The 16,449-nt window shown below is 38.0% G+C and overlaps 2 protein-coding genes across 5 annotated transcripts; both read left to right on the top strand.

Moving 5' to 3' along the window:
* Positions 1-576: 576 nt before the first annotated feature.
* Positions 577-7,080, top strand: adipor1a (adiponectin receptor 1a). 2 transcript variants are annotated; one of them, XM_068315112.1, is made up of 8 exons: positions 577-646; positions 1,596-1,815; positions 1,893-2,006; positions 2,635-2,806; positions 2,960-3,146; positions 3,632-3,819; positions 4,028-4,221; positions 5,055-7,080. In XM_068315112.1, the coding sequence occupies exons 2-8, from the start codon at positions 1,669-1,671 to the stop codon at positions 5,181-5,183; spliced, it is 1,131 nt and encodes a 376-aa protein (XP_068171213.1). In that variant the 5' UTR covers positions 577-646; positions 1,596-1,668; the 3' UTR covers positions 5,184-7,080. The 2 variants fall into 2 exon arrangements, with proteins under 2 accessions (XP_068171213.1, XP_068171214.1); XM_068315113.1 differs by having other exon boundaries at positions 587-646; positions 1,599-1,815.
* A 4,877-nt stretch (positions 7,081-11,957) lies between these two features.
* On the top strand, positions 11,958-14,624 carry rabif (RAB interacting factor). 3 transcript variants are annotated; one of them, XM_068315964.1, is made up of 3 exons: positions 11,958-12,097; positions 12,512-12,657; positions 13,524-14,624. In XM_068315964.1, exons 2-3 carry the CDS (start codon positions 12,514-12,516, stop codon positions 13,770-13,772), a joined length of 393 nt encoding a protein of 130 aa, XP_068172065.1. In that variant the 5' UTR covers positions 11,958-12,097; positions 12,512-12,513; the 3' UTR covers positions 13,773-14,624. The 3 variants fall into 3 exon arrangements, with proteins under 3 accessions (XP_068172065.1, XP_068172067.1, XP_068172066.1); XM_068315966.1 differs by having other exon boundaries at positions 12,004-12,065; XM_068315965.1 differs by having other exon boundaries at positions 12,020-12,159.
* The last annotated feature ends 1,825 nt before the right edge of the window (positions 14,625-16,449 follow it).

Genomic DNA, 16,449 nt, shown 5'->3' with positions numbered 1-16,449 from the left:
AGTAGCTTACATCACCCAAGTATTTCCAAATGTCATGAGAAATAATTTGAGATATTTTTGTAATTTCTGCATTATCAATCCTTTTAAAACAGTTTTGACGACTTCCACTGTGAATCACGTGTGTATTCCCAAGGCACTTTTTGTATTAAAAAAGTTAACATCTACAGTTTTTATTGTCTGCATGTATTTCAGTTAAATTTTCTGTACAACAATCAAAATTGTTAATAATTATATTTCAAATAGAAACGATGTTCAAAAGTAAAAACTCAAAAGTAGATGTATGTTGTTATGATCAAAAGACACATTTTGGTTGCTTTTTTCTTTTTTCTTTTATTTCTAAATTTTTAGATAATCAAAATTGTTAATAATTATATTTCAGACAGAAACGACGTTCAAAAGTAAAAACTCAAAAGTAGATGTATGTTGTTATGATCAAAAGACACATTTTGGTTGCTTTTTTCTTTTTTCTTTTATTTCTAAATTTTTAGATCTTATTATGAACTATATTTTATTGTTCCGAATGGATACCTTTATTTTGGAAACTGGAGAGGAAGTTTATATACTGATGAGCGCTCATCTTCCGGAAAGGATTTCGTTTCTTTTCGATAAACAATTCACTTTGCTGGTGTGAAGGCTACCTTTACAGGTAACTTATGCATATTTTATTAATTTGTTATTGTGTGCGCTTGAACAGTAAATGATGTAGAAACGTTAAATATAGGCGTTGTTAAGACTTGTCTTCCTGTTTTGCAAGTTAATTTAAAAAGCTGTGTCGCCTGCTCGATGTGTTAGCGACAGCTCAGCGCTAGCTAAAATGTGATGTTAGCAAGGTGATATTTGAGCCATCTGTGACCTGATAACTTAAAAGGTTCGTTGAAGTTTGATTCGTATCTGTGTGTATCTTGTATATGGAATCTTTAAGATACGATGACTTCACTAAAAATCGTTTTCGTCTTTCGTTGGTTCTACGTTGTGTACTTCGTGTTCCCTTTCTCGTCGTGCTAATCATCGTCCGTCTGGCAGGATGCAACTTTGTTAAACGTTGTGTTTGTGTTGTCTGCCTCAGGTGTCCGATCAAATTCCACTATTGCGCCTATTTCTGGATTATTATTTACGGCATTCGTTGACTGAAATTTTGGCTTGCTGTACAAACCTTCAGAAGTTCGTTGTGAATGTCTAATCGGTGAAACACAGGTTTTATGTAGTTTTAGTTTACTGATATTACAGTAGTATTTTATTTTTAAATGAATAAGTAACCTTAAGCTTAATGTGTCTATTAATGCCAAGTCCATGCCCAGTTCATGTACTGTAGCCATCAATATATAATCACAAAACCAGTTCTGTTTGTAGGATAACCTGTAATAAGTGATTTGTCTATTGTTCAGTTCAGACCAGCTGTTAGATTTAGTGATATAAAGTGGTCAGTGATTTCATTATGTGTACAGTATTTATTACTACATTACCAAGCAGTACGGTAGCAGACCATTTATGATAAGTTTGCCTTTTATTTGTGTATAATTATAACATGTTAATATATTTAGTTATCTATATATCAAATTCCGTGTGTTAATTTGATTGTTATTGTGGTTTCTCAGCAGGGCATTAAACCAACTGTACTATCTGAAGCAGAATACAGAGACTGTGAGTGAGTCATCAGGCAGTCTCCTTATGTCAGGCCGAAACGGGTCTGCGAGTGATGCGGACTGTCGTATCTCTGAGGACTGCCATGTCCCAGATGTGGAGCTGATGGAGCTGGGGCCGTTGCTGGAGGAGGGAGGGGGGCGACAGGCAGCCTCGAAAGGCATCAGTCCAGAGGTAAGTCTGGTTCAGGCAGTTTTCAGACAAAAGATAAGGTTCAGCAGCTTCAGTAGTCTCATTGTGATATCTTTAAGGGAGCTGCAATGCTTGCGGACGAGGAAGAGGATGATGATGATGTGGGAGAGGTCCTTACCTTACCACTTCAGGCTCATCATGCCATGGAGAAGATGGAGGAGTTTGTACACAAGGTCATAAATGTCTTCTCAATCTGCTAAATATAGAACTTTAGGTTTACAGCAACAATTCAGAAGTTTGTCTGCTTGCCATTCAGAACTTTGCAGGGAATTAAAATTAGCTGGTGTTTGAGGTTGGAGTATACAGTATAATCCAATCTGTCTGGTCTTCCCCATTACTTAGTCTTCCTATGTTATTATTAACACAATGTGTATATGTCTGATTTTTCCAAATTGAATACTTAATCTGGCAAAATTCAATTAAACATTCAAGTTAACATAAACTGGCAAATAAAAGAACCTTAATTTGAACGTGCTTAAATATTTTACTACTACTCCTACTACTTGTATTCATTGCATTAACTAAAATTCCATGCCCTGACAATCTCTTGAACATTATCTTCTAAATAGGTCTTAGAAAATGAGAATCATCAGTTTTTCATATGTGCAGGACTGCGATAAAATCTCAGCCTGAGTCTTTGAGTTCATTTACCTACTTGACCTTCCACATCTTGTGATATACATTACAGTGTTGAAACCATATTTCATGCGACCTTACTTGAGTCGACTTCACAGACTTTCAAAAGCCACAGAGTAATAAAAGTATATGCACCTATGAGTGAACGATATTCTTCCTTTTCAGGTTTGGGAGGGGCGCTGGAGGGTCATCCCTTTTCATGTCCTTCCAGAGTGGCTGAAGGACAACGATTACCTCCTGCATGGACATCGGCCCCCTATGCCCTCCTTTCGAGCATGTTTTGGAAGCATCTTCAGAATTCACACTGAGACAGGAAACATCTGGACTCACCTGTTAGGTGAGAATTAGCCTTACATCGTATTCCTAAAGCTGCTAACTGCAGATTTTTACAACCAAATTTTTTTTAGCTGTATAACTCTGTATAGCTCTTATTAGTTTTGTTTTGTTTTCTTGTCACTCTGAGTGACACTGGTCTGTTTTTTTCCCTCAGGGCTGATCTTATTCCTTTGTCTGGGCACATTAACCATGCTGCGGCCCAACATGTATTTTATGGCCCCACTGCAAGAGAAAGTGGTGTTTGGGATGTTCTTCCTTGGAGCTGTGCTCTGCCTTAGCTTCTCCTGGCTTTTTCATACCGTCTACTGCCACTCTGAGAAAGTGTCTCGCACCTTCTCCAAGTAAGGGCTCAACCACTCTGCTTCTCACATTTGCCTATGTCTCTTCAAGGAACATTTTTGGATCTGTCAGGTTTTGAATTTTCAGGCATCCTCATTTACCTCATTACTAGACATGGTAGACCAGTCATTAGAAGTTTCACAAGGATGTACGAGAGCACCTTCTTGGCTTCATTGTGAGGTTTATAGTGATCTGTGGTCACAACTAATGGATGAGTGCATTTACTCTGTCAGACCACTGTAACATCATATTAGTCAAATCACATGCACAAACTACACCATAAAAAAATACAACAGTTGCCATGTCTCAAATTAGCAGGGAGGAGAAATCAGACACAGAACTATAAATATTTGGTGATGTTGATTGATTTTCCTATGAAAGCATTAACATTTAGAAATCCCTAACATGTTTGTTTACCAACATAAAAATACATCACTTTTCATACAGAACTTCAAGCCTGTTTGTCTCTGTCGCCCCCTCTCTTCAGGCTTGACTACTCGGGCATAGCCCTTCTGATCATGGGCTCTTTTGTACCATGGCTGTACTACTCGTTCTACTGTTCCCCTCAGCCCCGACTTATCTACCTCTCCATTGTATGCGTCCTTGGCATTGCTGCAATCGTAGTGGCCCAGTGGGACCGGTTCTCTACACCTCGTCACAGACCTACAAGAGCAGGTGAAACCGGTTCAGAACCATATGTGCTTTAAAGAAACTGTCTTTTCACTGTCATTTTAAGCAGCAACTTGCTTTGGGTTATTATTGTCGTTTGATCATATGTTGCTGAGCAGTCTGCAGCACTAGGTATAAATGTTCAGTGACCAAGGTGCATAAGTAGTGACTTTATCAAAATTACACAAAGTAATAAGTTCATTTCCTCACTTAGGTGTGTTCATGGGTCTTGGACTAAGCGGTATTGTCCCCACAATGCACTTCACTATTGAGGAAGGCTTTGTTAAGGCGACCACAGTGGGCCAAATGGGTTGGTTCTACCTGATGGGTGCCATGTATATCACTGGTGCTGGTCTGTATGCTGCCAGGATCCCTGAGCGCTATTTTCCTGGCAAGTGTGACATCTGGGTAAGTATTGGATGAGATAACCTAATGCTAAAGTCAGGAAATAATTCTTTGCATGTGAACAGAATGTCCATTATAAACATAGCTGGACAGTCCGGCTATGTTTGCAATGTTGTTGGTTTTCAATTAATAGTACCTTATCCATGTATGCATATAAGGCTAGAACCATGATAAACATGCAGGGAGCTGGGCTGCTGCATAGTTTTTGTCAGAGGAATTGTGATTTGTCTTTTCATATGGAGATGTTATGGCAGCATTGTTGAATATAACTTTCTGGATCTCCTTTTAAATGGGATTTGCATATTACAATATCCATGTGTTTTTGTGGGGGGTTTTTTTTCACAAACCAGTGCTCGCTGTAACCTGTGTATTATATTTTTTCCCACGGCGGTACAAGACTTTTCTTTCCTCTGGCCCAACTTGTTTGAAGAGTGTTACTGGCATCAAATTCAGAATAAGCCTGTATTTATAAAAATCAGCAATATATCTACTATTGTATCTTTGTTTTCTAAATGTATGTCAAGACTGATTATGAAATTTTAACTTCCTATTTCATTTACATATCACAGAATACTGCAACATTTACAGTATTAGCAGAGTTACAGACACATTTTATTTGGTTGTTCCATCCTTTCTATCAGTTATAATTATCATTGTCAATAGACTAACATCTAATAATACATCACAATTAACCAAGTGTTGATGGAATGAAGACCAAGCAAACATTCAAATCTCTTCAGTCCACAAGTGTGTTTTTGTTTGTTGGTTGGTTGGATTATCACTTGCCTGTATAAAATCAAAGGAACTGAAATTTGCACCTGTCTTTCTCTTTCTAGTTCCATTCCCATCAGATTTTTCATGTCCTGGTCGTGGCTGCAGCGTTCATTCATTTTTATGGAGTTTCCAATCTGCAGGAGTTCCGCTACGGCCTTGAGGGGGGATGCACAGATGATTCACTCCTCTGAGGGGCCTAACTGTGACTACTCATACTTTTCTTTACAGGCCCGCACACGCACGCACACACACACACACACACACACACACACACACACACACACACACACACACACACACACACACACACACACATACACTTAAATGCTGCTGGAATTCAATATATGGTCACTTACTGCTCCTTCTGTACTTATTTGCAAACATCTTTTTTGGGTTTTGGTGGGCTTTTTGTTTGGCTCTGTTTTGCTCCAATGAAGTAGCATGAACTAGCCATTAAGCTACGAAGGGAATCTTCAATGGGCACTACTTTTTCAGTAATTACAGGATGAAAGTCTACATTTTCAAGTTAGATTAAAATGTGATTTTTAACCAAAATCTTATTTTCCTGTAACTGATGGTTACTTCTGACAGGCTCACTACTAGCGTTATCATTGCACAAAGGGTACAGAGCGTATTATTTGTGCTGTAGCAGAGGGCACGTACTGTAAACCATTCCTTTCCTCCCTACCAGTGACTATGCAGGTTAGAGGATGAATGTACTGTCCACTTAAAGTTAAGGTGTAGAGAAGAACTGGACCATTTTGGTATTTGGAGACATGTACACATATTTATACAAGAATGATTAAATTATATATAGCTATAGTGTGTAAAACTGTCACCGGATGTTTTTTTTTTAAACTGCTGACACTGATTGCGATGTCTGTTGAAACACGGTGGACCACCACAAATTCACTCGCATCTGCTCTGCAAGGAAAAATATTAAATGTACTCTGAAGGCCCAGAGAATACTCTACAATTTTATAAAATACAGAATGCATTAATAAAAGGAACATGTGTCTTCAGACCCATAAATATGAGATAGATGTGTCTGAGTAAAACAAGCTGTAAGGCTGAGTGGAGATCTTCATAAAGTTAAAACGATAAATACATAAATTAATTTCTTAGTTTGTTTGGACTTGAAAGAAAGTTTTTCCTGTGAATTTTGATGCATTGTTTTGGTTCCAAACAACTTATACAGTATTCAGAAGGACATAAATTTATGCTGCAGTGCAGAAAGTAGAATCAGTACAAATTATACTGAAATGCTTAAAATGTTGAAATTAAAAGAAATCCCTCACCATTATTTTTCCAGTCAGATGACAAATCATTGATAAATTTTCTAGAGGTCCTGGGCTACGCACAATGTACAGATCTGGATAAATTAAATTGTGTTTTTGTCAGCTAGAGGTGTTTCTTTTGTGGTAGATTTCAGATGCAATGAAAGGTGTATCAAACACACCTAGGTGTATATTATTAAATTGAAACCTTTAAATCACCATATAGGGTTTAAAACGTGATATTTATGATTGATATGAACTTTTAGTATTCCTGTGCCTTAGGCCAACGGAAACGTTTTTAAAGAAAACGGCCTATCTTAACAGTCAAGGGAGCTTCAGTGATTTCCAGATGTTGACCTTTCTTGTTTTCCTTGCCATAAATACAATCAAATCTCTCTACTGAACTGACAACTCCATTGATAGGTTGTATCAACTGCTGTTTAAGACTATTTGTTTTCTAGATCAACTTATTCAAGCTTTATTACAAAGACTAAAATGATGTGGATTCTTGACCTTGTGTAATGTCCTGTGTAGAAAGTGAAAAAAAATCATACATTTCACTGAAATGTAAACGTAAATATTTATTAATGGTAACCTTGGAAAATTATTGGAATAAATTTTTTTCCACATGTACAAACATGGTGTCCATTTGTGTCAAATGCATGTTCAAGGTTCAGGTATCGGTATCCATTAATTATTATTTGTTGGCATAGCTCAATTTATCCATCCATCGTTGTCACTATTTGTATATTCTACTTGTTGCATTTCGTTCTTTATATTTTCCATGTTTTCCCTCCAACTCTCCCTGGATCTGTTCCTCAAAAAAGAATTTAATGGGTGTAGCATCATTGTAAGATTGTCGCTCTATTTAAAATTTTCTTGTGTTGGCAACTCTAGTTCTTTTCTTAGGTCTCTTTGCACCAAACACACCAGTGACGTTTTTCATTTGAATAGCATTATGACATCATCCCAAGTCTCCTAAATCGCCAAGTTTCATTTAAAAACATAAGTATAATTTCAAAATACGAGTACATTATTGCACCAAACGTGTTTTTAACTGTGTCATCTGTCATTACTTTGATCTTTCTAAGTGGACCTTATCCTGCCAGCGTGTGCTCGGTGGATTCACGATGAGTGACTGTATTGGTGACGTCATTACCAAGCTTATTCCTATTACTTTCTGTTTACGTTTTTCTCACTTGATAAGAATGTGAACGTGAAGTGTTTGCAAACTACATTAATGGATTTTAGGAAACAGGAATGGCAAGAATATTGGATGTGTGGGACCAGATAACGATTTGGCTACATGATAATATTCCAGGCGCAGGTGATCAATACATTAAAATACTCAGTTAAAGTCTTGTCAGAATATACAAAAAAGAGAATGTACCTGAAAGAATGTCATGATATAGTATAGATTAATATATTTTTAAGCAGGGATATTTAAAATGCATCTATATAAACTGTTGTAAGTATAGAAACAGTTAATTCCTAATATCAATATTAGTGATTAGAATTTGTGATTAAAAAAAACTTAAACTGAAAACAGGTGAATTTGTGGAATATCTAAAAAGTACCTGAAAATTGTACTTGAGTAATACTTTTATTCTTTATTTTATTCTGTATTCAATATAATCATCATAATTTAATAGAAACAATAACAAAAGAGCTACAAATTTGTCTTGTAACATCACTGGAATAAATTTTTTTTACACAATCAGTAATTTTCTTCCGTCAGCATTGATTGCAGCGGTGATCCTCTTTATCACTGACCGACGACATATGTCATGGGATGGAGGCCCTTTCTCCACTTGGAGCTGCCCGGAGTTGCTGCTCAATCTGTGGAGAATGTTAAATGGATTGTCCAACATTGTGACATCATTCTCCATCATTCACACACACATTCCCAGCAAACACATTCTATCACCACTGTGCTAGTTTAAGATAATGTGGTTCAAGGTCCAAATTGCCTAGAGGAATGTATTTTTGTGTGGACAGGCCTGCTATGCCTACCAGTGGTCTCTACAGTGACCGGTCTGATCCTGTTTCTGAGATGCAGTGGGCAAATATGTCGATTCCTATTCTGGGTCATTACGCATGGTTGACCAGGACATGAGAGATTTGCTGTTCCTTCATAAACTACATAACGCTGGTGTAGATTTTGCAGTCTTAACTGCACTGGCAAACTCCATCAGGCCCATACTACGATCCAAGTCATGATGCCTCAGTTTTGATTTGTATAAATGTCATTCTCTCTCTGATCTTTATGCCTTTTTATAGGCATGGGTGAGTTAACAAAGGATTGATCATTTGGCGTTCGTTTAATAAAAGCATTGTGGCTATTTCTCTCACAAGAATAATTCAAGGATTACCAAATCTCACCCAGGCTGGAGTAAAATTTGTTCAACCCCAAACCATTTTCAATAGCACAATACCACGTACATTGCAAGGCAAGGCAAGTTTATTTTTATAGCACAATTCATACACAGGCAATTCGAAGTGCTTTACAAAGGCAAAAAAATACAAGAACGTTTAAAAGGGAAAAAGGCAATTAAACAAGAGAATAAAATATTTAAACTGAAGCTAATGATTAAAATTATTATTACCACAATGCTTGCATTTTCTTAACAGACAAGCTATACCTCCCAACAAAATTATGGATTGTTTTTTTATTATTTACGAATATCAACACATAACATCCCACAATAGCAAAAACAATATTCCAAACCTTAGATACAGTATAAAAACCTCTGCTTCTGCAGTGATATCAGTTCAAATACAATATATTTGTAGCAGCTGATAAACAAACAATTGAATAATTGACACACAGCTGATCATTGCCAAGGGTGGATCCGGCATACCAAGCGGTTCTATCCCAGGTACATCGCCTTGGATGATATCAGATGTGATGTTGATGAAAACATGTGGCCAAACCCAGAAGATCGTAGAGATTAGAGACAGTAATTTTGTGTTTTTTTACGTAAACCACCCCCCCCCTTTTTTTCTGGGCTTTTTGCTGTTCATTTTTTTGTTCAGAATGCTCTTGTGTGTTTCATCAATATTTTGTTCACTGTAAGCTTTTTCTGTTCTATCATATTGCAAACAGTATTTTCCCTGTACCTCCTGTAATAAACAGTAAAACAATAAAAATGATTTGCTTTTCACTGGAATGCTTTTGAATGTGAACATTACATGTGGACATAGAGTTCCCAACCAAGAAATTTTGTGTACATGTTGTATGCAATTACCAGTAAAACTGTAACATAAAAGTCTATGCAATTTTTATCATGTCAATGGTCCTGAGCTCCTATCAGGAGACTGAAGAGGATTTTGATGCAGTCATGGAGGGGGTGGGGGTGGTGAGCAAAGGGTCAGAGATGATTGAGGGGGTTAAGATAGTAGATGTCCAGGGAGTTAGCTGGATGCTGACATTAACAAGTCTGTTCATTTGGTCGGTAAACTCCAGGTGTGGGGAGGAGGGGGACAGGATAGATGGTGAACTGGGTGGGGTTGGATGGTGTGAATCCTCATCGGCAGTGTCAGCTGGTGGGAGCAGTGTGTCCTCATGTTTGCTTTAATGTCTTTTGTAGTTTGATGTGTCAAGCAGAGGGAGTGTTATCTCCTTTGCATGTTGTGGTATCTAGTCCTTCTGACTGGGTTTCCCTGGTAACATGGCCTTGGCAGAGGGATCAGTGTGGCGCAGGTAGGAAAATAGGTTGGGGAAAACTTGTTCAGACAAAACCCATCTCCCTTGAAAAGATGTCTGCAGTCCCAGAAAAAGTTAAAATTGTCAATGAAATCTGTCGAGTGAACAGCACATGCAGTTGAAAGCCATGTATTCAGTGCAATCAACCGGCTGAATCTTTCAACTCCTCCTCTGACTGGTGTAGAAGCCACCTGATAAAAACTTCAGCAGTCAGTGAGCTAACTGTGTTTAGCAGATAGCTAAAGTCCGGTTTGAGTAATTCAGACTGCCACTTCATAATATCACTTGCCCCTGTGTGCAGGATGACATTTTCCACATTTGGGTTTGATGCAACAATACTCAGGATCCTGTCAGCCATATCAGAGACCATATCATTGGAAAAATACAGCGCTTTGGTGTTTTTGCTCTAGATGGTTCCCGCATCTTTTATGGCAGAGTCACCCACAATCAGGTACTTTTTCCCACACAAAATGTTACTGTTAACTACTGCACCCCAAATATTATTGAACCCCCTTGAAGACGAGCAGCTACTCCTCTATCGTTCCTGGAAGCATTCACAAAATTCTTCGGTTCATCATTCTAGACGTTACTGATATACCTAGTAATTCTACTACAATAAATCTATGAAGTTTGGTACAGATTTTTAATATCTGATTTTGAGAATGATTTTGGGACAGCAGTTGTCAGATAAAGTTACATTTTGTGTGCAAAAACAGCTGGTGTGATTTGGTTACGGCCAAGTAAATATAATATACAACTGGGTTTGAATAATTGTCCTTTCAATTATAAATGTACAACCAAATTAAATAATACAAAAAGTGTTTTCTCCAGTTGGGCCTGAAAAAGTGTTTTGCAAATCCATTGAATTATTTATGTTAATTTAAGTGTGTGTCATAGCTTTATAGGTGTAGCACTCTGAGAAACTACTGCAGATGTAACGGATGTAGATGCTTGTTCGCTTTATATTACTGTACTACAATACTGTTAAAGCAATGTTTTTTTTCCACCTAAGAAGACAAGGGGGAGGAAAGAGACATGTTCAGAAAAGCCTGGTGCTAAAATGAGTGACCTGATCAGTCAGACGGAAAAGTATTTTACCAACAGACTCACCCGTCCTTCACCTCCAACTTCACACCTCAACTCAGATGCAGAGACACACAGTTGATGTTTTTTTTATTCTCTACATATTGGCACCCAGAGATGAAGAAATACAGAATCGCAAGCAACAGGATGATGCAAATTTTTGGTTTATAAATCTTAACGTAGTTTTAAAACAGTTTAAAATATTTTAATGTAAAATTACTAGATGCTATTTAAGGCAGAGGCAGGCAAAAGACAAAAGAATGTAGCTCTTTTAAATTAAATATAATTCCAGATGTACCACAAATGTCCAAAACGTAGAAAAATGTTTGAAAGTGTGTTTAGTGTTTACCTTAATTCACTGTGCTTGTGTGGGGGTTTTATGGGCCTGTGTTCATTCATTCATTCATTCATTTTCTGCCACTTCATCCGCCGTAGCGGGTCACGGGGAGCTGGAGCCTATCTCAGCTGGCACAGGGCGTGAGGCGGGGGACACTCTGGGCACGACGCCAGTGTAACGTGAGCCATACACAAAGACAAACAAGGAGGAAGCCGGAGAACCCGGAGAGAACCCACGCAGACACGGAGAGAGCACGCAAACTCCGCACAGAGCGGAACTCGAACCCGGACCAGCCGTGTTGTGCGGCGACGTGTTCACGCCACATAATCACCCTACTGAAATGTCCTTACAAACAGTTTATACTACACTGTCAATAATTTTATTTTATTGGAAGACTTAAACTCGCAGAGTGATTTGACTTCACTTCGATAAATGTCTGAAGCATTAAATGTTGAATCCTCGTGTATTTTCCAGGACTACACTCTCACCAGCTTTGGTTGCATACATTTCCGGTCGTGTCGTTGCGTTACTTCCCAATCACAAATCTGCTGCTTGTCGGAACCAATATATTAGACCCGTGTTTCTAAACGGCGTTATTTAGTAGCTGGTACGATTCTGACAGCGAGTATGATAGGCTAGCTCTATCTAACATTTTTGCTTTACGACTCTGGTATTCAGCCTTGTTCCTATTTCGTCATTCAGGCATGTGTTGGTCTTCTGTATCTAGTTTTAATCGGTGTTAAAAGTTGTCATTTCTCTTTACGGTAAATTACTTGTCACTTTTAGTGTGAGCATCATAGCATTGACGTTCACTGTGGCTTGCTTTTAATTGAAAGATAATGCAGTGTTTCGCATCGTCATAACTAATGTTTAGCGATAAACACATTAAGTTTCTTTGGCGCTTCTGCACTTCTTAGTTTTTTTCTGGGGAGGTCATTTCCGTGCACTGTTACTGATATTGACGAGATGGTTTTAGCTTAGAGTGAATGATTTCGCCTTTACGGTTTAAATACTGTGTCTCGGTTCAGTCGACACGTGAAAGATCTCCTGTAAAGTTTTTTGTGGATGTACTACACCAATGCAATGGTAGTGAATGTTGCTTTTTGTGACCGGTAGAGATGGAGAGCGATCAGCAGTCCAGTGAGAGCTCGGATCGTTCGGAGTTGGTTTCTGAGGACGGCAAGAACATCAAGTCTGTTATCTGTCAGTGTTGTGAATCCAAGGTGCTGTGTCCGGGGAGCGCCGTGTTGGCTGAGAAAGAGGTAGGATGGATGACCTGAAGGCTTTAGGGTGGAACAAACTAAAGGATTTATTTCGTCCAAGATCCTTTTGCTCACTGGAAAAATGTCAAAAACACTTTTTAAAAACTTGTTTGAATGCATCTATGCCAAAATACAGTACATCGTGTTAACTTGTACATTTGCTTTGGATACTTGGTATGGTATGAAAATTTAACCAGTGCTTTATTCAAACTTCACTTGTATTCACTTGTAAGGATAATCTTGATTTACTTGCTAACTGAACAATTTTGCTGAGTCAGTGGAAGATGGCCAGCTTGTCACTCTTGCTGAATCAATCAGCCCATAGTTCTTCACTTGCATGTGAGCAGGGTGGTCCAGAAGTCTGAAAATACTCTCCTTCAGGAGCTAAGGACTCATGACCCACATATGGCAGAATGTTTCTGCACTATAATAGTGCTGTTGGACCAGTGACCTGTCGGGTTGGAAGAACTCAGTCAGTTCTCAGTCTTCCGAAAGATTAGTTAGATTAGATTAGAACATGTTTTCTCAAAGTGAGCCATAAACTGATCAGTATGTCCTTAAATGCCATGAGTAAACATAACATATAAAACTCCCCACTGACCTGGAGAGGGCGGACCACCTTTTTCCGGTCGAGAACCATGGCCTCAGATTTGGAGGTGTTGATCCTCACCCTCGTCCCACTGACATCCCACTTACACATAGGCGCATTAATAAATACAAGAGCAACAATTAATATTAATCTAAGGTCAGGTGGTCCAGCTAGATTGAAACCTCAACCAGCTGTTAATTGTCTTAATATCTCAGCCATTGTTTCAGCTCCTTCAGAAGTATTCAGACCTAATCTAGTGTCTATTTTCTCCCACCAGCTGTTTCTACCATTAATGAAGAAAAAGAGCGGCCTCAACAACACAGACGGCTCAGTAGATGGAGATACCTTGACTGCCCACTGGTTTGTGGATGACATGTTCACTTTTGAGAATGTGGGCTTCACTAACAATGTTGGGAGAATTAAGTATCTCATATGTGCTGATTGTGAGATTGGACCAATTGGTTGGCATTGTTTGGATGACAAGAAAAGTTTCTACATCGCTCTGGAAAGGGTGAAGCATGTATAGTCTAAAAGCATTTGAGAACACAAAGGAACTATAAAAAATGTTTGCAGGCTATGCATCTTTCTATGGATTTACACCCAGTGCTGACCTCAACCCACTGCAACACACACTAACATATACTCTATTGTTATGTGTACATTGTTTATGTTGTGTGTTACTTTGATTCTCTCTTCACATGGACAAAATCAAACTATTACTGTCCTAATAAAGGTGTTTTTGTGGAAGCTAATGTTGGATATTATCATGCGATTGTTTGCTGTATATTCTCTTAAAATTTAAGCTTTTTGATAGAAACTTTTCCTTTCAGATTAGTTGGACAAATAAAAACTATAAATTCATAGGATATTTTTATTTAAATTATCAGATTACTTAAGAGTAAATAACAAGCTTGATCATTTTCATTTATTTAGCAAAAATACAGGTATCCACAACTTTCAGCTTTGCAGACATGAATATTTGTTGCTTTTGTTTTACTTTTTGCGCTTTTTCAATTTTAGATATACACCACAAACATTTCCAGTTTTATAAGGAACATAAATTTGAGCTTCATTATAACCTGATAGTAAAGACTCCATGAAGAATGGGGGTTGTGATGGGGGTTTATTTTGGGTGATAAAATTCTTTCAAACCTCTTGTGTTTGTCAAGAGTGTAGGTCTCCTGATTGATGCCAAATGTCTGAAGTTTCTAATTTTTTTATTTTATCATATTTTGTGTTTATCATTTTGCATGTACTCTGTTAAATAAAGGCTCTCTTTTCATTCTGACAGCTGAAAAATATTAGTCCTGCGGCTATTTTCTTGTATTTTTGTGTCTATCCTACACTATGTGTATCTTCAAATAAAACTTATGACAAAACAAAGGCAACCTTGATCCTTTTTTTTTTTATTCATTCATCTTCCGAACTACTTTATCCACTGTAGTGGTTCACGGGGAGCTGGAGCCTATCCCAGCTGTCTTAGGGTGTGAGGCGGGGGAAACTCCGGGCCAGTGTACCACGGAACCACATAAAGACAGACAACCATGCACGCTCACACACTACAGGAAATTTGGAACAGCCAATTAACCTGAAGAGCATGTTTTTGGAGGTGGGTGGAAGCTGGAGAACCCGGAGAGAACCCACGCAGACATGGGGAGAACATGCAAACTGCACAGAGTGGGACTCGCACCTGGAACCGCTTTGCTGTGCGGCGACAGCGCAACCCACTGCGCCACCATGCCGGCCCAACCTCAATCCATGCTTTAAATTATATATTTATTATAAAATTCATTTTTGCTACATCTAGAAAAACTACCACAGTGAATGTCAGAAAATACAAAAAATAAAGATGCAGTCATCAGTCTGTGAGATGAAACTCAAGCACAACTGGTTTAGTAACACAATGATCTGACAATAACAATAAATCCACTTCTGAATTGCTCAATAGGAATAAACAGGTTTTTAGAAATGTGAGTGGCCAAGACTAACTCCAGACTATAACTCAATTGAGATTTTTGTGGTGGAACATGAAAAGAGGAGTCTGTTCCCACAATTCAAGATGCACTGAAACGGTTACACTTGTGGATTGTCAGCCAAAATTCCACTGCAGAGATAACTCATCTCCTTTAATCAGAAAATGATTGGTTGCCATTGTGATGTTAAAGGTGACACAGTTAGACTTTAAATTCAGGGGTTGAACACTATTTAAATTGATGATTTTGGGTATCAGATAATTTTTAAGTGTAATTAAATAGTGGAACTTTGGCTCTTAGCCACCACTTTTGAGGTACTGCTCAGTGCTGACATTGATATTGTCATTTATAAAGGTCTTTGTTATAAAAAACTCTAAAGTTATACAAAAATAGAAGTTTTTCAACCTTTCCTTTTCAGACACTTCCAGCACCACTTCAGAATTATTTCATATCTCCAATCTCCAACAGGGAGTTGGTATTTCCAGACAGAATCAAGCACAGAGATTCACTGCCAGCGCCATCCACATCCAGATGTTCAGCTCAGCACAAAACATCTGAAGTAAATAGCTCCTTGACTTGGTCCTCAGAACCCAGGGGCCACATTTTCTTCTAAAACTTGCATGCTATTTTTACTTTTATTCCTTTGTTATTTATTAAGTGTCTTTGAAGGTCAGGTACAGTTTAGTGTGTAATATCCACTAAAACAGAAGAAATTAGGAGGGGGCAGTACTTTTTCCACACCTTTCTGTATTGTGAGGATACTTGAACACTTAAAAGGAGGCATTAAAATCATGTAATTACTGTGTTTAAAATATGTATTACAGTACACACAAGCAATCCAATGGTTGTATGTTCTTTGAAAGGTCATACCTCTGCAGATTATGGAAATTACATGAAATAATATGCTATTGCCCTTCAATTGCCCCTTGGGGACAAATAAAGTTTTTTTTAATTGAATTGCACTGAAGTGAATGACTGTACAAGGAAGCTTTAGAATCGTATCAGATATCATTTTAGTTGGATATATCGAATTAAAAACATTAAACAAATATATCTTTACCCAACACAAGGCCAATGACTCAAATCAAGTGAACACAGGTTCATTCCTCTGATTCGTCAGTCATATTTGTTCTACCCCAAAATACTGTATGCCAAATGGAAGCTCAAGTGAAACCGAGAAAAATAAATTTCATGCAGCCTTATTTATAGAGTGTACTTTTCAGAAAATGT

Source organism: Antennarius striatus, chromosome 5 (genome assembly GCF_040054535.1).
Source record: "Antennarius striatus isolate MH-2024 chromosome 5, ASM4005453v1, whole genome shotgun sequence".
Classification (NCBI taxonomy): Eukaryota; Metazoa; Chordata; class Actinopteri; order Lophiiformes; family Antennariidae; genus Antennarius; species Antennarius striatus.
The sequence above is the reverse complement of the archived record's forward strand: the minus strand, read 5'-3'. Positions and strand labels throughout refer to the sequence as shown.